General features: G+C 36.1%; 1 protein-coding gene across 1 annotated transcript in view; it reads left to right on the top strand.

Annotated features, from left to right (window-relative positions):
- ADCY2 (adenylate cyclase 2) overlaps positions 1-23,310 on the top strand; it is a 1,612,539-nt gene that overhangs the window by 840,031 nt on the left and 749,198 nt on the right. The window contains exon 4 of the mRNA XM_053715803.1: positions 685-834. Within this exon, the coding sequence (XP_053571778.1) occupies positions 685-834 (150 nt within the window). The remainder of the gene's footprint in view (positions 1-684; positions 835-23,310) is intronic.

Raw genomic sequence — 23,310 nt, 5'->3', positions numbered from 1 at the left:
GGCATTTAGTAACATTTTGTTTGTAGCTTTGGAGTCGATTTATCAAGCTTCAGCAGACAGGGGCGCACATAAGCGCCCCTGTCCACATCAGCTCGTCTCTGTCGGGCTGAATTCCACTGCCGGAATTAATCATTTCACAAAAACACAATTTTACGCTCTTGTGCAACGTCACCCCCTGCCCGCACACAGTCAATCATGCGTGTGCAGGAGCTGTCAATCTCCACGGTCGGATGAGACAGGGGAGAATGAAATTCACCACCTAAGAGTTGGCAAAGAGGTTGGGGAAGCAGCGGTCTGATGACTGCTGCTTCATAAATACAGACTGCTGAAGGCTTTGATAAATCTACCCCTTTGTCCCCTCTAGGAATTTTTTTTTCTTTTTCCAACTTTTACTAAAAGCATTTTTGCTAATAGAAGTATATTGCAAAAATGCTTATATTTAAAACTAAATTGCCATTCTGCAAATTTAAATTTTAACTTTTCTATCCCTTTAAAGAAGGGCAGTGAAATAATTTGTGCAGTGTAATGGTTAAAATATGCTAGTTCAAATGCATCATTCAAGAGCGTTACTAAAATACATAGATTATAAACATGTATCAGAGCTGTAAAAGTCTATTTGTAAAATATGTCTGGTAATATCGCTCAGGTCAAATTAATGAGCAATTCATTTTTCTCCATCTTTAGATTCTTGCAAATGTGATTATTTTTATCTGTGGCAACTTGGCTGGAGCATACCACAAGCATCTAATGGAGATTGCTCTTCAGCAGACCTATCAGGATACCTGCAATTGTATTAAATCTCGTATTAAACTGGAGTTTGAAAAACGTCAGCAGGTAAGGATCAATCAAAAGTATATTTTCAAATCTCTTAATGAAAATATATTGAACTGGAAAAATAAAATTACAGAATACTTTAACCTGATGAATTCAGAGGAAAACTTGTCCAAATTTTAGCATTTTGCTATCACTCCTTTAAATGGACAGTCTATTAAAAAAATTGTTATTGTTTAAAAAGATAAATAATCCCTTATTATTAGCCATTCCCCAGTTTTGCACAGCCAACATGGTTATATTAATATACTTTTTACCTCTGTGATTACCTTGTATCAAAGCCTCTTCTGACAGCCCCTGATCACATGACTTTTTATTTATTATCTATTGACCTGCATTTTAGCCAATTAGTGCTTTACCCTGCACAACTCCACAGGAGAGGGCACAATGTTATCTATATGGCCCACATGTATTAGCAATCTCCTGTTGTGAAAAGCTAATTAAAAAAACATGTGATAAGAGGCTGTCTGTAGTGGCTTAGAAACAGGCAGAGATTTAGAGGTTTAAATGTTTTAACGTATATTAAATAACAATGTTGGTTGTGCAAAGCTGGGGAATGGGTAGTGAAGGCGTTATCTATCTTTTTAAACAATAACAATTTTTATGTTGACTGTCCCTTTAATAAATTATAAGACTATTCTGCTGGTTGTTTGAAAACAGCTAGGCAAGTTTATGAGATATCTTTATCTGTTTTTTTCCTTATACAAAGGCAGGTTTCACAACTCTCTTCTACTGTAAGTGATTCTTTGAATATTTTCTGTTCCTTTATTCTGTTTCCACACAATGTTGATGTTGTGAGAGCTCTTAGATATCAAAACTATAGATTTTGTTTTTAGACAATCCAAGGTATTGATTTAGGCCTATTTTGGTATATTTAATGCCACCATTTTCGCCAACTAATGAGGTCATAAAGAAAATTGTTAATTTTTTTCTTACTGCTGAAACTATTTACATATGGCTTGTGCATTCATAACACAAATGGTTATTACATTTTCTGTGCTTTGTTTAGAATAAGCAGATATGCATGATTTGCCATTGCTTTTTGGGTAATAATAAAATAATAAAAATATTCTAGTGTAAGGATTACCCTCCCACCTGACACCTCCTACCTCCCTGATCCCTACCTGATCCCTCCCAAACAGCTCTCCCCCTACACTCTCACTTTTTTTTATTTTTAATCTTTTATTGAGGTTGTTGTAAGTCACAACATTAAACAAGTTACATAAATAACATATAAAACATTAGCCATTGTAGTATTATGACAACAAAGTACTTGAAAATGTCACTTCTGCAAATACATAAGGTAGGTGTTAGAGGAAATAGGGTTTCACGTAGCATTCAATGTATATAGTAAAATAATCTGGAACCTCTTTATAATTTTAATAGTTTCTCTCATACTATGACAAGTCACTCTTGTACTCATGAAAACTTAATTCACATATTAGAAGAAACCTAGTGATACAGATGGTCACTCTTAGACCATTAAATAATATCAATAATATAATATGATGCATTAGATAACTTAGCTAAGCAGGTGGTGTGGAAATAATGTAGAGTTATTTCTAAGAATACAAGTGAGGAGACACTAAAATGCACCAAAGCATTACAACAAGATGCGTAACTATATCGACTGTACTTTCTTCGGGGCCTATATATGAATACCTAAATAGATAGATAGTTTGCTAATTACAGATATTATTTTCAATCCCTACAGCTGAGTGTGAAAATATGTTATATTGTCCACTACTAGGGGTGACCACTATTAAGGCAAAGGTACAACTACATAAAAGGGAAGAATATAGGATCTAATAGCATAAGTGATTTATGATTGAAGCCTTTGTTCTCGAATATCAAGTTAATATTATGGGATTGTAGACCAGTGAACTTGTTTAATTGGTATATAAGATATATTATTATTACCTCAGCCGGTAGGTCTCATGAAAGTGGAGACTCTCCATACCTCCCAACTAATAGGTCTGTAAGAAGACGACTTATGGTAGTGCTAACTTCAGCTACATGTACTATTGCCCCGGCCGCAGGCAACAGAACTAAGGTTAGTGCATAAGGAGTGATAGCTTCAATAGGGCACTACAAAATCTGGCAACAAATAATGTGACCTAAATAGTAAGCTTATATAGAAAAAGGATTTATCAATAGCAATATCTTATTTAATACCCCTGAGGTAATCTTCCAAAGATAGTGGATTGCCAAAAATGAGTCCTCTCATAGTTAGGGCATTTATGAAAAAAATTATACATTAATGCTGTTAATACACTAAACCATATATCATGGACATTGAGAAACATCTCACATTACAGCTGTAATCCCATATAATAAAAACTATTTGCCATAAAACCTCACTATATATTTTGCAGTGTTAATGGAAACTAATCCATGATAGTCAGTTAAGACAGAACATTTCTCTAATTAATTAAATGTAAATGAGCATTGAAATATTTGTACAGAGCCAAAGTACATGACATATATGTTAATTCCAGTCATCTGTTGAAATACAATGGTTAAATAAAGTATTTTACAAAAGTACACGTCTGTAGTAAACTGTCCCAGAGTTAGCCAAAAAAGCTGCTTAGGTTTAGCAACTTTTGATAAACATCATAGAGGTGAGCATAAATCATACGCAGACTCACAAACATATCTGAAAATTTGCTACTAATAGTCCTTGGTTTAGTGTAACTTATAGGTAACCACACTATTAATATGATAATAAACAGGGCTTCAACCTATTGGTACAATGTTAGGCATCAATGGAGAGGTATTAAATACATTCTTTATCTCACTCTGGATTGTTTGAAAGTTTGTGAAACTTCAAAAGAAAGGAATGTAGGATAATGCCACCAGGGTCCCATAATACATTTCTTTCCACCAGCCTTGAATGATGCCATCAACACCAGTTAACGGCGTAAGCTTTAGTTGTGGAGTTGTCATTTTGTTGCTTCAAATACTAAAGTCTGTGTGTTATAGCAGGCAAAAGGGGCCTGTAGCCGATCGTCTTACCAGGGTATTCCCCAATTTTTCCTCCAACTGTGAGTTCTCTGCCCATGTAGAGTACTCTGCAGGATTTGAGCTGTCGAACGGCACTTAGCCACATGGAATGAAATTCTTACTTCATTTTAGTGGATGAAATTCAAGACTGGGCTTGTTCAATTCTGGTATGATTGCTTGATCCCAGCTCAGAGGTTCCTGCATATCGTAATGTACCGAAGCTTCTTAGCAAGTGTGAAACGAGGCTATAGACTCCTTTTTTTATATATCTTTGCTGTGAGCATAGCTGTATGGTTGTCTAATAGGACTGTTAGTGCAAGTAGGAGATCTATGTGGTTAGTCTCCATCATCAAATCTAAATTCCAAAGTCTCCTCAAATGTATCTGTATGATAGCGGTTAAAGTTAACTGCTCTGCCCGGATAACCGGGGTAAGGGTGTTAGAGGTCTGAGATCTAGGCCACCACCTCAGCTTCTAACAGTCCAGTCTAGCGTTCCATTTTGAATGTAGCTTGATAATACAAATATGAATCAACTAGGCATAATAACTTGCATTCATTTATTAAACTTATCACCTAGGATACTTAGTATATTCGCAGATATGTGGCAGATAATCTGTCATGGTTGCAGAGCTTCTGTTTTTTTGCATCCTGTCATGGCTGCTGCCCGGATATGCCCCCCCTACACCCACACTTTTCACCTCCATCTTAGGTACTGGCAGACAGTCTGCCAGTATTAAGTTTTAGAGACTTTTCTACAGTGTAGGATCCCCCTTACCCTCCCACATCCCTCCCAAACAGCTCTCTAACCTGACTCTTCTCCCAGTGGTCTCCACCATTTTAGGTACTGGCAGCTGTCTGCTAGTACTCAGTTTCTTTAATCTCTTTATTTCATTTTATTTATTAATAAAAAAAATATTTCTGTAGTGTAGAGATCCCCCCACCAATTGTCTAGGTCCCCCTACCCCTCTCATAAGCCCCATTGCTGCATTTTTATTTCCTTCCCTCTCCCTTCTTTTCTGTAGCGTAGTCAACCCTCTCCTTCCCCACTCTCCCACCTCCCTCTTGCAATGGGCCACCCACCTGCCTCCCTTCTTGCCTCCCACACCACCACAGCACAACCTCAGTCTGTATTGGCGGTCTGGCATCATATGTTAAAGGGAGCACTATCGGTACGCTGGGCAAAGATCTGTGTGATGTAGTTACCTATGTCCATATGGTGCAAATGGTTAAAAGTCCATTAAAGTCAAAATTACAGTTCAATGATTAAGATAAAACAAATTTTCTCCTATTATCAAAACATGCACATTATTTTTAAATGCATACTTTCTGAGGCTCCAGCTTCCACTGAGCATGTGCTAAAGAACACAGTATATACATATATGCATTTTGTGATTTGCTAATGGCTCAATTGGAGCTTCTTTATAGCAAATCAAGTAGCATCTGTAAAAGCTGAGCTCAGTGAACTTCTTTTACCCTCATCTACTATGTTACTATGTTACATGACACAGGGGGATGGAAAAAATTAATTAACGTTGAGATTTGCCAGAAGATATTCTACTGCTCATATTAAATTCAAAGTAACTGGTATTGCATGGTCTTTCTATCTTGTATGTGTCAGTTATTAAATTCTATTGCAGTTAGAGATCTTTTAAAGAATAGTTTTATAATTGCACACCCATAATATCTCAGCTATTACCCTTAGTATTTTTGTACTATATACAGGCATAACTCGTTATGTTTTCACCTGCAGTAAAGGAACATTTACATTTGTTTTAAAAAAGCGAATGTATATTAATTCATTTTGTAAAGCAGCAAATTAATATTCTGAGAAAAAAATACATTTTCAAAATATTTGTTCCGTATGTTTTGTCGGAAACTAATTATTTAGTAGTGCACAAGTCTACTTAGAACCTCAGCTTTATTAACCCTTTGGCTGCTAAGCCATTTCCCACCTGGGTGCTAATATTTTCTTTTGATTTTTTTATTTTTGAATTTTTTTTTTAACTTTTTTTTTTTTTTTTTACAGACCCCCAAGACTTACATTGTTGGAAAGGTTATGCGATTACAGGCTTCTAAGCAGCATGCCCCCTCCTCCTATGCTTAACATTGTTAAGTATAAATAAAGTTGCGCGGTGACGTCATCACGTAATTGCGCATGACGTCACCGCGCATCACGTGAAGCCCCGGCGATGCCTGTCACTCTACAGGCACGATCGCCGGGGTAGCAGCAGTAAGGAGCCCCCAGATCTCCCTCAAGGTGGGAGAGTGCTCATGACGGCTCTGAGCCGTCATGAGCACCAGAGTGAGAAACTCTGTGACGGCTTAGAGCCGTCATTAGCACTCAAAGGGTTAAGCCCCTTAATATACTTGAAGTTTCTATATCACCTCTTTCCCTTCTCTCCTATAAGTAATACACATTTAGGTCATTAAACCTGTCTTTTCCCTAATTGGCTTTAACTGATATATTTTCCTAATTGGTTTTAACTGATAACAACTGAAAAACAATGCATTTTATACTAATAGTCTGACTGCGGTTAGTCTTTTTGTCAGCAGACTCAAGACTAGATAGACTACTCCATATAAGGCAAGTGGTAGGTGGAATTTGGCTATTGTAAAACAATGAGAATTAATTTTTAAAAAATCCTTAGACTTGGATGATATGTTATTCTATAGCAAAACAACATAAATATCTTGTAATTACAAGGTTTTACTGTCCCTATAAATAGGTCAACCAAAAAATAAATAAAAATAAACAATGAAATATTTTTTTTCATCTGCCATCTTTATTAATAATTATTTTTATTATTATTATCGATATTTCAATTCTAATACATTATTTCAATGCTAGTTCTAGGTCAATACTATAGAAATAAAAAATGTCTAATTTTTTTACCGTCAGTTTATACTTATTAAAGAAATTAGGTTTTATTTTCTTACGTTTCTTTTTAGTTTATAAATATTTCATAATCTTATGTCTAAAGCCTACGCATTTTGTGTCCGTTATCTATTATACAGTCTAGAAATTTATGTAAAGGTTTTTTTTGTGTGATTCAAACCTCTTGAAAATAAATACAGTTCTTCAAGGTCTGCCTTTTTTCTCTGGGATGCCAACATTTTTGATGGAGTTGTAAAGGACAATATACATCATTAAGAAACATCTGCTCTCTTCTATGGACTCAGTGAGCTATTTTGTTACATAAAACCATAATTCAAGACATATTGAAAATTGGAATGAATACAAGTAAAAAAGTATTCTGAGTGTCATGAAGGTTACATAAAATGGATAGTAATCACCTTTGATGTACTTACAGAAATATCAGATTATTTTTCTACTTTATCTATTTATAAACAAAATATAACATGTTATATATCTCTAAACTGATTGTGTCAACTGCACAAAACACAGACTTGACTACACGTCATATTAACTATTTTCTTTTTATATTGGAAAAAATACAAATAACAATCTAAAAGTTAAATGAATTACTCTAGCTTCACACATATGTTATGTTCACTAATATGTTCGCAGAATAAACAACAAGGAACAAAGAACAAACAATAGGTCTGACAATTTAAATTTTAGCAGTTATATAAATTCCCAATATTAGCGCTGCGGAATCTGTTGCCGCTCTACAAATAACCAATAATAATATAATGGGACAGATTACGAGTGGTGCACAAACAGTTATGCGGAAGAGATATCTGGTCTATCATGGCTGTTTGCAGTCATCGGATGTAGCGATTGTATTACAAGTTGAAAGTAAACGTGATCGCTTGAGCGCAATTGAAGTTAACATGTGTCGGGATAGCACGACCACAGAGCTCTGGTTAACTGTTTTACAAAACAAAACAAAAACCATTAACCACATAAAAATTACATTTAAAAGTATAGTTACACTTCTAATAACACTAATATTTTTTAAAAAATATTGCACAAAATGTTATAAGGGTTTAAAGAGGGTTTTAACATAGAGATACATAGATACATGTCTAAATATGTATGTTTATATGTGTGTACATATGTATTTATATGTGTGTATATATATATATATATATATATATATATATTTACAGACATATATACACATATAATCTGTTGGCGCTCTACAAATAACCGATAATAATAATAATAATATACATACATATGTATACATATATAAACATATATATATATATATATATATATATATACACATATATATATATATATATATATATATATATATATATATATATATATATATAATATATATATATATATATATATATATATATATATATATATATATATATATATATATATATATATATATATACAGGTGACCCTCGTTTTACAACGGTTCAATTTCCACTGTTTCAGAATAACAACCTTTTTTTCCAGTCATGTGACTGCTATGACTGCTATTGAAAAGCATTGAGAAGCAGTGCATTTATTAAAATAGCCAGTAGGTGGAGCTGTCTGCTTGTGTTGCAGCAAAGCCAAGCAAGCTGAAATTAATCAGTTTAACCAGACCTGAGCTATCGAGCAGATTTCAAAGGAACAAGATCTTCCTGTCTATAAATCAGTCCAGATTGGAATCCATAGAAAGAAATGTTTGCAGAAAAATGCAAGTGAAGTCTGTGTTGTGTGATTATTTTATTAGGTTTATAATGCTGTTTAGCAAATGTTTTTGTTCATTTAACTTAGTTTAATTATATATTCTGTGTTGTGTGATTATTTTATTAGTCTTCATTTCAAAGCTTTAATAATAATGTATTAGGTGTTACTTATGACAATTTTGAGAGGGGCCTGGAACCTATCTTCCTCACTTCCCATTGACATTTTAAACTGGGTTTCAATTTATGACGGTTTCAATTTACAACCATTCCTTCTGGAACCTAACCCCGGCGTAAACTGAGGGCTACCTATATATATATATATATATATATATATATATGTGTGTGTATAGGAGTTGATTTAAACATTAGAAAGCATATTTAATGCAATATTCATATTTAATAAAGTGTTACACTGCGTATTTACTATAAATATTTCACATTCCAATGTTCTGCATGTAGGGGAGTATGTTCAAAGTATTTTCAAATAGATATTCCTATATATATACAGTAGAAAAAGGCTAACATTGTTTGTAAAGTACCTTTGAAACACATAAGGAGTACTTTTGGTTAGCTATACGCTCTTAGGGTTATCACTTTGATCCAGTATATGGACTTTTACATGGACTTTTGTATACAAAACTCTCTACAGTCCTCCAGTGTTATGTGAGTGGTTATACCACAGTTACAATAAGTGTTTCTGATACCTCATATGTGGATTGAGGTTGCCAAATGTGAGCAAGTTTTACCTTTGTCCTTTTTAATAATAAATACTAAGTGTGTTTGCAAAAACAATATTGCACTATTTTTGTTTTATTTTTTATTTCCACATTTAAACCTGATGGGACCATAACACATATGAGAGGGGAGACAGAGAAGCATTCTACACTAGGAGACGTTTAAAGGGCGGATCAACTGAAGAACCTACTACTTAACAATCTGCGCGGCACTTACCTCATTTGATTGAGGTCGTTTTTTGTAAGTAGGAATTTCTTCTGTCACCATTGGTTTTTTGGGCACACCAACTTACCTAATTTTTGGATTCAACTTATTCACTTGGGAACTTTTGACACACATTTTTTGTGATAAATACTGTACCTTTGGTACTCTTGAAGACTCTATTTATTTATTTATTTATTTATTCATTCATAGGATACCTGATTTCTGAGATATTTATAACCTTATGATATTTGTTTTCCAATATTTCCAAATTATTGAAAATCCTTTAATAGAAGGTTTATTTTATATTGGTAAAAATGTGTTATTATATGGACATTTCTGTGATCCCTACCAGTGAGAGAAATATATAACTGGTAGACACATTTTTACATGTATTTTTAAAGTGAATCTTTATGTTTATGTATATGTACTAACTGTCCTTCAGTTTTAGACAGGCCGGTGGTCTTGTCCTGTGCCTGTAACCATTCTTTTAAACTATATATATATAAATAGGGAGAGGGAGATATAGATATATATTGTGCCAATGTATCTTCAGATACATGTAGAAATATGTATTTATGAATAATTAGAACATGTTCTGCTGTGTGAAGAACATTGGAATGTAAAATATTAATATTTTCATGTTGGGTTAGCGCACTTGAGAATATAAAATCAGGTTTGAGCACGAGTAGGGTGTTACATTTTTTTCCTTTTGCTCCATTGAATTCTATGGGGGAATACATTAATGCTGACACAATATTCAAAGTTTTGCTTTTTGTATGCATCGAGTTAGTGTGCAAGTGAAAATATTACTCACCTTACCTGGCATGCACAAAAATCTTACTTCTAGTGGAATTAGCATGTAAGCGGGATTGTTAAATACTGCTCCACTTGTGGGGGCGGAGCCAACTGAGGAGCTGAACGGACGCAGGTTCTGTTAGCTCCTGCTCTAATATTTTATTAAAACATCCCAAATGGCCTCAGAAACAAAGCTTGGAAGGAAATTCTAATATAAGAATCGCTAGCCAGCAGAATAGAGAAGCTTTACCTCTCCAGCACCTCTTGCCTATGCTTTTAACAGCAATGCTTAAGCTCAGCATACCAAGAAGCGCAAATGCCGCCATAACATCTGTGATGCCACAATTATGACGATGCTGCTGAGGGTGAAATTCTAGCCACATCTAACACTACCACTGGCGCTATCAAGCCTGATGTTATGCTTACGTCCTATCTATACTTGGACACTATGGGGCCTAGTTATCAAGCCGTCAACCTCAAATACGCTGGAATTCCGCAGCGTATTTGTGGCGAGGCTGATTCGCCTTAGTTATCAAAGGCTCGAGACCGGCAAAAGTAGAATTTTGTGACGTAAGCTTCGATCCGCCGGACTCAGTCCGACACAGATCGATTCTTACGTCACTCCAGATGTTCTGCACACAAGTGCGGCACATTCTCACTACTTTTGCTAGTTATCAAAAAACTAGCAGGTACACTCGGCACTTTTACGGCCCAGCGTACCTGGTTTTCAATCCGCCACCCCTGGAGGCGGCGGATCCCATAGGAATCAATGGGAGTCTGACCATAGCGAAAGTACAAGTTCGCTGCTGACAGACATCCCATTCATTCCTATGGGAGCTGTCTACACCTAACACCCTAACATGTTCCCCGAGTCTAAACAACCCTAATCTGCCCCCCTACAACGCAGCAACTAAATAAAGTTATTACCCCCTAAACCGCCGCTCCCGGAGCCCACCGCAAGCTACTCTATACATATTAACCCCTAAACCGCGGCTCCCTGACCACGCCGCAACTATAATAAATGTAAGTCTAACACTAACCCTAACGCCCCCCTAACTTAAATATTAATTAAATACATCTAAATAATATTTATATTATTAACTAAGTTAATCCTATTTAAAACTAAATACTTACCTATAAAATAAACTCTAATATAGCTACAATATAAATAATAATTATATTGTAGCTATCTTAGGATTTATTTTTATTTTACAGGCAACTTTCAATTTATTTTAACTAGGTACAATAGCTATTAAATAGTTATTAACTATTTAATAGCTTACCTAGCTAAAATAAAGAGAAATTTACCTGTAAAATAAATCCTAACCTAAGTTATAATTACACCTAACACTACACTATACTTAAATAAATTATTCCTATTTAAAACTAAATACTTACCTGTAAAATAAACCCTAAGATAGCTACAATATAAATAATAATTACATTGTAGCTATATTAGCATTTTTATTTATTTTACAGGTAACTTTGTATTTATTTTAGCTAGTTAGAATAGTTATTAAATAGTTATTAACTATTTAATAACTACCTAGCTAAAAGAAATACAAAATTACCTGTAAAATAAATCCTAACCTAAGTTACAATTAAACCTAACACTACACTATCATTAAATTAATTAAATAAACTACCTACAAATAACTACAATTAAATACAATTACATAAACTAACTAAAGTACAAAAAATAAAAAAGCTAAGTTACAAAAAATAAAAAAATAAGTTACAAACATTTATAAAAATATTACAACAATTTTAAGCTACTTACACCTAATCTAAGCCCCCTAATAAAATAACAAACCCCCCCAAAATAAAAAAATGCCCTACCCTATTCTAAATTAAATAAAGTTCAAAGCTCTTTTACCTTACCAGCCCTTAAAAGGGCCATTTGTGGGGGCATGCCCCAAAAAGTTCAGCTCTTTTGCCTGTAAAAGAAAAATACAACCCCCCCCAACATTAAAACCCACCACCCACATACCCCTAATCTAACCCAAACCCCCCTTACAAAAACCTAACACTAATCCCCTGAAGATCATCCTACCTTGAGTCGTCTTCACTCAGCCGAGCAGCGATGGAACCGAAGTGGACATCCGGAGCGGAAGAAGTTAATCCTCCAAGCGGCGCTGAAGAAATCTTCCATCCAATGAAGTCATCATCCAGGCGGCGCTGAAGAAGTCTTCGATCCGGGCGATGTCATCTTCAAAGAGGCGCTGAAGATGTCTTCTATCCTTGCGATGACATCTTCCAAGCCGGGTCTTGAATCTTCCTCCCGCCGACGCGGAACCTCCTTCTGCACCGACGGACTACGACGAATGAAGGCTCCATTAAGGGACGTCATCCAAGATGGCGTCCCCTCAATTCCGATTGGCTGATAGGATTCTATCAGCCAATCGGAATTAAGGTAGGAAAAATCTGATTGGCTGATGGAATCAGCCAATCAGATTCAAGTTCAATCCGATTGGCTGATCCAATCAGCCAATCAGATTGAGCTCGCATTCTATTGGCTGTTCCGATCAGCCAATAGACTGCGAGCTCAATCTGATTGGCTGATTGGATCAGCCAATCGGATTGAACTTGAATCTGATTGGCTGATTCCATCAGCCAATCAGATTTTTCCTACCTTAATTCCGATTGGCTGATAGAATCCTATCAGCCAATCGGAATTGAAGGGACGCCATCTTGGATGACATCCCTTAAAGGAGCCTTCATTCGTCGTAGTCCGTCGGTGAAGAAGGAGGTTCCACGTCGGCGGGAGGAAGATTCAAGACCCGGCTTGGAAGATGTCATCGCAAGGATAGAAGACCTCTTCAGCGCCTCTTGGAAGATGACATCGTCCGGATGGAAGACTTCTTCAGCGCCGCCTGGATGATAACTTCATCTGATGGAAGATTTCTTCAGCGCCGCTTGGAGGATTAACTTCTTCCGCTCCGGATGTCCACTTCGGTTCCATCGCTGCTCGGCTGAGTGAAGACGACTCAAGGTAGGATGATCTTCAGGGGATTAGTGTTAGGTTTTTGTAAGGGGGGTTTGGGTTAGATTAGGGGTATGTGGGTGGTGGGTTTTAATGTTGGGGAGGGGTTGTATTTTTCTTTTACAGGCAAAAGAGCTGAACTTTTTGGGGCATGCCCCCACAAATGGCCCTTTAAGGGCTGGTAAGGTAAAAGAGCTTTGAACTTTATTTAATTTAGAATAGGGTAGGGCATTTTTTTATTTTGGGGGGTTTGTTATTTTATTAGGGGGCTTAGATTAGGTGTAAGTAGCTTAAAATTTTGTAATATTTTTATAAAATGTTTGTAACTTATTTTTTTATTTTTTGTAACTTAGCTTTTTTTATTTTTTGCACTTTAGTTAGTTTATGTAATTGTATTTAATTGTAGTTATTTGTAGGTAGTTTATTTAATTAATTTAATGATAGTGTAGTATTAGGTTTAATTGTAACTTAGGTTAGGATTTATTTTACAGGTAATTTTGTATTTCTTTTAGCTAGGTAGTTATTAAATAGTTAATAACTATTTAATAACTATTCTAACTAGCTAAAATAAATACAAAGTTACCTGTAAAATAAATATAAATCCTAAGATAGCTACAATATAATTATTATTTATATTGTAGCTATCTTAGGGTTTATTTTACAGGTAAGTATTTAGTTTTAAATAGGAATAATTTATTTAAGTATAGTGTAGTGTTAGGTGTAATTGTAACTTAGGTTAGTTTTTATTTTACAGGTAAATTTCTCTTTATTTTAGCTAGGTAAGCTATTAAATAGTTAATAACTATTTAATAGCTATTGTACCTAGTTAAAATAAATTGAAAGGTACCTGTAAAATAAAAATAAATCCTAAGATAGCTACAATATAATTATTATTTATATTGTAGCTATATTAGAGTTTATTTTATAGGTAAGTATTTAGTTTTAAATAGGATTAACTTAGTTAATAATATAAATATTATTTAGATGTATTTAATTAATATTTAAGTTAGGGGGGTGTTAGGGTTAGTGTTAGACTTAGGTTTAGGGGGTTAATAATTTTATTACAGTAGCGGCGGCGTAGTGGGGGGCAGGATAGGGGTTAATAAATTTATTATAGGTGCCGACGGTGTAGGGGGGGCAGGATAGGGGTTAATAAATTTAATATAGGTTGCGGTGGGTTCAGGGAGCGGCGGTTTAGGGGTTAATACATTTATAAGACTTGCGGCGGTGTCCGGGAGCGGTGGTTTAGGGGTTAATACATTTATAAGACTTGCGGCAGGGTCTAGGAGCGGCGGTTTAGGGGTTAATACATTTATAAGACTTGCGGCAGGGTCTAGGAGCGGCGGTTTAGGGGTTAGTAACTTTATTTAGTTGCGGGGGGGCTCTGGGGGCGCCGGTATAGGGGATTGAACAGTGTAGTTTAGTGTGGTTGCTTAGTGACAGGCTAGCAAGAAAGCTGTCAAACAGCCGAAGAGCAGCGAGATCGGATGAGTGATAACTCTCACAGTCCGCTGCTCATCGCCCCGTGGCTTTTTGACAGCTTTTTTTGATAACTTAGGCATATTTTTTCAGGTCCGCGGCGGCGAAGGTAGGCGAGCTTAGGCGGGCGTATTGGGCCGGCGAAGGCAGGAAAGTAGACACGTTGATAACTACCCCCCTATATGCTCACATAACGCTTGCCACTTGATATCAGCTTCGATCCGCCAACCAGCTGACAAGATGGATGCCCTAATTAAGAGCACACTGATGGAGCTTGAACTCCGTATGGACGCTCAGTTTAACCACTTGCACCACCTCCTGTCGCTAGATATAGAGGACATATCTGCTAACTCACAGGAGAATCTAAGTGACTCACTCCACATCGCAACTAGGGATCCGGAGGAAGTGGAAGATCCTCAGCATACCTGCTCTCAAGCCGTGTCAGATGAGATCCAAGGAGGTTTGGTTATACTGCGTGAGCGGCCTACACTCCCTAGCCCAGAGAACCGCATTGATACTATGGCCGTTTCTGTTGTCGCCTGTCTGGCTCCTGCCCCAAAGTGGTCGGTCGGGATGGGACTAGACGGGGCCACGTATCTGTTCAACTTGACCAATAATGCTTGCATTTTTACCTCTGTTGGAGCAGGCGACTTGGGGATACTCTGGAGCCACGAGTGTCAGTCAGGATCCTTGCCGAATGAGACATCTGCCACATCCCATCCTCTTCGCTGGCAACTGGGAATATTTTTCCTTCTCCCAGACCATCTGCTCCTTGTTATGCCCTATAATATCAGGGAAGGTATTGGTTAATGGACTGGTTTCTGCCTCTGAAGTCTGGATTTCAACCCTTGGCAACCAGCATTAGACTCAACATACCTAAGGTTATGGTTGTTCCTTGTATTTAATGTTAATGTTGCTCTATATACTGAGAGCCAGTTTATTTTTTCCTGTCCTACATAGTTGAGACATTACTGATTGCCATTGTATCCTATTGTTAAGTAAGCAGAATTCTCAATTACACACCTGACACATGTGGACGGTAATCTTGTACACAGTATTATATTCACATACCTGTACGCTTCTATGGTTTATTTTATCTTGAACTTTAATATGCTCTATGTATGGTTAATAAGTGGTTGGGTCTCTGACTTCATTTATATGTGGACAAAATTTTAAATGCATATCTTAGTCTATACATTACAACTGTAGTTTATTACTGCTGCCCTATCTCACTGGTTCTATTGGTGTATATTGTATGTTACCAGTCAGAATTCCAGTATAGCTATTGGGCCTGAGTTTTTATGCAGCTATTACCATTGAATGTAGATGTAGTAAGCCTTTCTGATGAAAACGTTTAATAAAATGTCTTGACTGTTCTCACCATATAGGTCACTTAGGGAGCTAGCGTTTGATAGCCCATTATAACCTCCGTTTTAATATTCAGCTGACATATAAGGTCTTATTATTAATGATGTATTATGCTTTGGGATATATAATTCCACCCCCAATTGCTCTTCTTGACATGTGTTAAATAAGCTATTTAACACTTTAGTTTAAGTCATAAGGGCGTGATATTACATTTTGATAGTTATCTTATAGTAGACATATAGACTTGGTCCTGCTACAGACATACTCCCCTTTCCCAAAAATATCAGAATTATGATGTCCAATATCAAATGTCATGGAACCCAGTATATATATATTTAACCGCACTATTATTGTTTGTAGGGCATATCTTATCTCTTTATATTATTGATCTCCTAAAAGATACCAAGTTACCGCTTTCAACCAAGCTTATAGATTACATTCAATTTCCATACAGAAGATTCGCAGCATACATGATCTCAGGTGCCCCTCACTATATATGTCACCACATGAAGCTTGGGAAAGATATCCTTACCAACAATTTGCCTACACTTTATTTACTTACTCTAGCCACTCAGTATAGCGCACAGTGCCTTTTTGGCGCTCCTTCCCCACTAAGCCATGCAATAACTCCTATGCACCTTCCTAGTAGTCACCTAAACAGTAAGTCACTTCTTATAGAGTCCATGCCTGAAACTATATAACATGACCCTTACCTTATCCCTCCCATATTATTATTCTGGCATCTTAGAAAGCTCCGCCCCTCATTCCCCCCCCCTTATTTCACTTTGAGCGGCTCTCGCCCGCTGGACTCCCTTTCCCCCTTCTTGACTAAACTGGTCCCAGAACGACCCACCAAATACTATCCTGCACTTGCCCCAATTTTATTAGAATGAATAACTGCATAAACTTTTTCTATGGTAGAGTGTGGGCCATACTCCCTAAAATATAAGATATAAAATCGAGGTTCCACTATCAGATGAATAAACATTTTCTCCTTTAATATCATCCTGGTTTTATATGGTATACAATGGCTATTCCATGTGTCTTTTATTTGTTGCTAACCTTTTTATTTCCATAACAGAGGCATGAACTTTGGACATAGTTGTGTATCCCATGATTATTGTACCCATCTTCTACTAAAGACACAGAATTTAGGCTAAGAGCTGTTACCTTTCTAATTCATGGCTATGTTGATGTCCTAAGAATGTATGGTACTTTTTAGTACTAGGTTGTCATTGTTTCCAGTTGAAAATGTTGTGTCATTTCTTATAACCTCAATAAAAAATATTTAAAAAATAAAATAAAATACTGCTCCACTAGTAAACTGGCAATATGTTGGCTAGTGACCATCAATTTATTACTATATTTTTTGTAAAGCACTGATACTTTTTGTAAAGCTGGGTAAATGATTATACTGAATCATAAAACATAAAGAAAATAGAGAAAAATACTGTATAAGAGAAATAATTTATCATAATGGGTGACATCGATCAGTATTGTAAATTGGCATAAGTTTTTATTCTGTTCAAGCTATAGTTTTCAGATATAACTATTTTCATAGAATGGAACATATTAAGACAATGGGACATATTTATCAAAGTTCGAGCGGACATGATACGATGTAGAGTATCATGTCCGCTGCACATCGATAAATGCCGACAGCATACGCTATCTGCATTTATCATTGCACAAGCAGTTCACCAGAAATGCTTGTGCAATAATACCGGCCCCTGCAGATTCATGGCAAATCGGCTGCCAGCAGGGCATGTCAATCAACCCGATCGTATTCGATCGAGTTGATTTCTGTCCGCCGCCTCAGAGCTTGATAATTCGGCGCTTGATAATTTCGGCCCCTAAGTATGAAGTCTGAAAAGTGCTTTTTTGTTAAATATTTCCTCATATGTGCATAAAAAAATACATCACAAATGGTAAGATTTCAACCACAGTATAAATTAACACAATACACAGAGACACTTGATGTAGAGTGCACTGCAAGTAAAATGCTTTGAAACACTTTAGATTCCATATTAAAGAGGACTATTTTTTGATATTTCATTTACAATATAATATAATATTACAATATAATACTTTTTTGTTGCTTTTTAATTGTTATACAACATACTTACTATACTACATAATTAATCCTTTCTCTAATGCTATAGGTTGTTTCTATACTATAATAATTGTACAAAAACTTGTTAACTGTTCTGTGATTAAATTAAAAAATACAACAGATTTACCCATTACTGTATATTTAAATGCACCTTTCAGAGGTTGTAGCAAATTAACTATACTCTTGTTTTTTTCATAGATATTATCTAGTTTAAATTCTTAAAGAAATGTATAGGAAATATACTATTCTACAATTTAATACTGGATCATCTTGTAAAATCTTCTAGAGTTTTACATTTTTTTAACCCCCCGCATTAAATCTCATAAAATGAATGGACTCAAAAGATTCAATTTTTTTCTTTATAAATGGTTCTTAAAGGGACAGGAAACCCACAATTTTTTCTAATTTACTTTTAAAATCTAATTTGTTTTATTCTCTTGATATTCTTTGCTGAAAAGCATATCTAGATATGCTCAGTAGCTGCTGATTGGTTGCTGCACATAGAAGCCTCATGTGATTGGCTCACCCATGTGCATTGCTTTTTCTTCAAATAAGGATATCTAAAAAATGAAGCAAAATAAATAATAGAAGTAAATTGTAATGTTGTTTAAATTTGTATGTTCTATCTGAATTGTGAAAGAAAGATTTTGGGTTTAGTGGCCCTTTTAAGGGATAGAAAGTTCAAAACTGAAATGTGCATGGGTGCATAAATCAGCTAACATAAAGTTACAAATTATATGTGGGAATAGACTGGCATGGGAGATCATAAAAGAATTTTAAAACAGCATGAAGCATACTGAGATTTTGATTTCTCAGTATTTGTATAGGTACTGTGAGGAAATGAAGAAATATTTTTTGTATAAGAAGTAATACAGGTGGTATGATAAAATTATCAAGTGAAGTTTATTTTTTTTTTAAATGTTTTTAAAGATATTAAAGGATGTAATTAAATTCTTATAGTTACATATCTGAATATTGCATAGTCACTATAGGGTGTCTGTGGTATCGGAATGATACCCAAAATACCAGGCAATTCTCCTCTGAACAAGGAAAATGGTAACCCCAGACATTCATTTTAACCTCTTTTAGGGGGAAACCAGACATGGACTTCTTGACCAATATTCTTAGAGGGATGTGGATGCACCTAACTGACAAGGCTGAAACGATTGTCTGGGGTTGCCATTTCCATTGTTCAGATGAGATTTTCTAGTATTTCAGGGCTTGAATAACCTTGTTAGGTGGGATCAGACTGATATACTTCAGGAAAGCATTCCTCTGTGAAAGCACAATTGTGCAAAAAGTTGCTACACCTAGGTGGTAACTTTATCATAGAACAAGTCACTGAGCTGTTGTTTGTACCTGGCAGACAGCTTTTCTTTGTGTTTGTATCTGTATTATGGCCTTTGGGAAAGACTCCCTAAGGGTGATAGGGAAAACCAGATGTGGACTTCTTGCCCAATGTGCTTAGAGGGATTTGATTGCACCTCACTGATGAAGCCAAAACAATCATCTGGGTTTTCCATTTCCCTTGTTCAGAGGAGAATTGCCTGTAATTTCAAAGTGGGACTGACTTTGTTAGGCGGGATCAGACTGATATACTTCAGGAAAGATTTCCTCTGCAAAAAGCACAATTGGGCAAAAAGAAGCTACTCCTAAGTGGTAACAGGGCCATAGAACAAGCCACTGAGCTGTTATTTATTCCTGGCAGACTGCTCCTCTTTCTGTTTATATTTGTATTATGACCCTAGGGAAAGTCTCCCTAAAGGTGGGTTGATGTACACTCCTTAGAGTTAGAGGGTTGTGGTTGCACCTCACCGATGAGGCCCAAAGAAGGCCTAAACGATCATCTAGGCTTGAAATTTCCCTTGTTCAGAAGAGAATTGCCTGGACTGACCTTGTTAGGCAGGATCAGACTGATATACTTTAGGAAACTATATAAAAGACAAAACAAAGGGGCGCCTCATGTGTGGTATCATCAAATACGCACAAAGCCACAGAAAAAAGCCAAATGGGTACTCACAAGGCTCTGGAGCACACCTATGTGCTTTTAGGGACAGGCTGCATATTTTATCAGGTGTGACAGCTCACCCACAGAGGATATAAAGTGAAACTCTATACAGCAATTTATATACAGCAATTCATATACACCTAATAATTCTAAACAATAATCTCTAAACATGTGGAAACAATGTAATCATGAATATAAAGCGTTCTTTCACATTCATATTATGCAATGTATGATATATTTACAGCAGTTTTCCTACACTATATAGTTCATCATCAACAACATATTCCAAATTATTTTATACATAAAATTTGTAATTCATAATGTATATCCCCAAAATTTTATAGATAAAATTATCTATAAAATTTTGGGGATATACATTATGAATTACAAATTTTAAGTATAAAATAATTTGGAATATGTTGTCGATGATGAACTATATAGTGTAGGAAAACTGCTGTGAATATATCATACATTGCATAATATGAATGTGAAAGAACGCTTTATATTCATGATTACATTGTTTCCACATGTTTAGAGATTATTGTTTAGAATTATTAGGTGTATATGAATTGCTGTATGTGAATTGCTGTATAGAGTTTCACTTTATGCCTTTGTTTTATTTTAACACACAAGACTGACACCTTTGCAGTTAAACACTGAAACAGTCAGGTGTTGAAGGTTACCAATTAAGGGTACACACCCTTAGGATAGAGAGGAAAAATGTTAGTTGGCACTAGATAGTAGGTCTATAAAGCAGGACAGTAGCAGGGTAAAAAATATGCCTGAGGAAACGGCGTATGAGCCGAGAAACGCGTTGCATTTACAGGGGACTAGACTGTATGCCCCTAGTTCACTCCTTTGTACATGTATTTTAATTTGTTTTTAATAAATAGTATTTTTTTATTTTTTAAAAAAACTCTTGTGAGTGATTTTACCTGCCTGCACCTGCTTGTAGTGGAACCTAACACACAGAAGTCTGCCACTTTTGGATATTGCATCCTAAGGAAAAGTCCCTTGGTGGTGAGCTGACACAACTTACCATAATATGCCAGCTTGCTCCTACTAGCACATAAGTGTGCTCATCTAACATGTGAGTACTCAATCTTCCTTTGTGCTAAGTCAAACACCATATCCTATGTGATCTGCACAATTTGGTGCTTTTCCTGTTTTTTTATCTTTCTACTACAGTGAATGACTGATATCCTCTGTGGGTGAGCTGTCACACCTGATAAAATCTGCAGCCTGTCCCTACAAGCACATAGGTGTGCTCCAGAGCCTTGTGAGTACCCATTTGGCTTTTTTTTGTGGCTTTGTGCTTATTTGATGATACCACACATGAGGCACCCCTTTGTTTTGTCTTTTATATAGTATCTCTGGACCATTGTTGTTGAGGAGGAGGCTGCCATCGTTGGGAAGAAAGATACACTTCTCAATCTGAAATTGAACTTTCCTTTAATATGCCAAATTGCTGGCAATTCTAATTGTATTTATATTCTCATATATCATTGAGGTTATTACTAGCTATTTATTAACGCTCACCCTTTTGTTGTGTAGATATACTTTAGGAAAGTTTTCCTCTGTGAAAAGCACAATTGGACAACAATAAGCTACTACAAGGTAGTAACCTGGGCCATAGAACATGGCACTGAGCTCTTATTCGTTCCTTGCAGACTGCTTCTATTTCTGTTTGTATTGGTATTATGACCCTGTGGAAAGTCTCCCTAAGGGTGATGGGGAACACCAGATGTACCGGCCTCTCCCAACGTGCTTAGATCGATGTGGTTGCACTTCAGTGACAAGGTTGAAATTATTGTCCGTGGTTGCCATTTCCCTTGTTCAGAGGAGAACTGCCTGGTATTTTGGGGCAGGACTGACCTTGATATGCAGGATCCGACTGATATACTTCAGGAAAGATTTCCTCTGTAAAAAGCACAATTGGGCAAAAAGAAACTACTCCGAGGTTGTAACCGGGCCATATAATAAGCCACTGAGCTGCTCTTCATTCCTGGCAGAATGCTTCTCTTTCTATTTATATTTGTATTATGACCTTGGGGAAAGACTCCCTAAGGTTGATGGGGGAACCAAACATAGACTCCCGAGCCAATGTGCTTAGAGGGATGTTGCTGTAGCTCACTGACAAGGCTTAAACGATTGTCTGGGATGGCCATTTTCCTTGTTCAGAAGAGAATTGCCTTGTATTTCCGGGCTGGACTAAGCTTGTTAGGCAGGATCAGACTGATATACTGCAGGAAAATTTTTCTCATTGTAAAGCACAATTGGTTACTAGGCCATAGAAGAAGCCCCTGAGTTGTTGTTAATACCTGGCAGGCTGCTTCTCTTTCTGTTTGATTTAAAAAAACAACAACACCATGCCTGTTTGTTAAAAAATAGTCAAGTTTTACTTTAACCTCTTCGTGCTGGCACAACGTTCTGATGTAAACACTTGCTGTAAAAATGAAATCACAAGATCGTCCATGCAATCACATGATTTTAAGGCTAGGATCGGATCATTGGGACTGCCTATTATTCTAGGCACACCCCAGGCCGATTCTTGACTGCATCCAAGGGGGAAGCTGCAAGATGCAATTTAAGTTAGGATGTTCCATGCCATCCTAATGGCGTTAAAGCTTATCGCTGTTAGGATGGCATGAAATGAGTGAAAGAGTTAAAGAGTAACAAGGGTACATGTTTACATAGGAGAAAAATAATGTGTGTATATAAATAATAAGGACCATTCACTGGAGGGAAACATGTTTTTTAAAACAATATTTATAAATTTTGGCAAATTCTCAGAAGCCACTTAAGCAGAAAAAAAGATAGATGTGCCAGTTACATACTCCTCAAGATCTTATTCTGGAATCACAATTTAAAATATAGTACGAAAAAGCTGCAGAAATCTTAACACAGGTTTTGCTTCCCCCGAAGCATTCTTTGTACTTCTCATTTATGTAGCTTGATAAATGTTTTACTTGATTGAAGGCCAGTGTGCTGCAGTTTTCCACATTCTTATTAACGTTTTTAGTCCAACTTGATGGAGATCATTCTATAATAAGTGTGTTCTATTTTACAATAATATAAAAATTAGAATTATTTCGCCCTCATCCTTTTTATAATGTTTGGTTCATTTCCGATACTTTCTATGTTAATGCAAATAATGCACGAGAAAAGAAAAGTGAAACGAATGCAACACAA

Source organism: Bombina bombina, chromosome 5 (assembly GCF_027579735.1).
Source record: "Bombina bombina isolate aBomBom1 chromosome 5, aBomBom1.pri, whole genome shotgun sequence".
NCBI classification, from domain to species: Eukaryota; Metazoa; Chordata; class Amphibia; order Anura; family Bombinatoridae; genus Bombina; species Bombina bombina.
The sequence above is the reverse complement of the archived record's forward strand: the minus strand, read 5'-3'. Positions and strand labels throughout refer to the sequence as shown.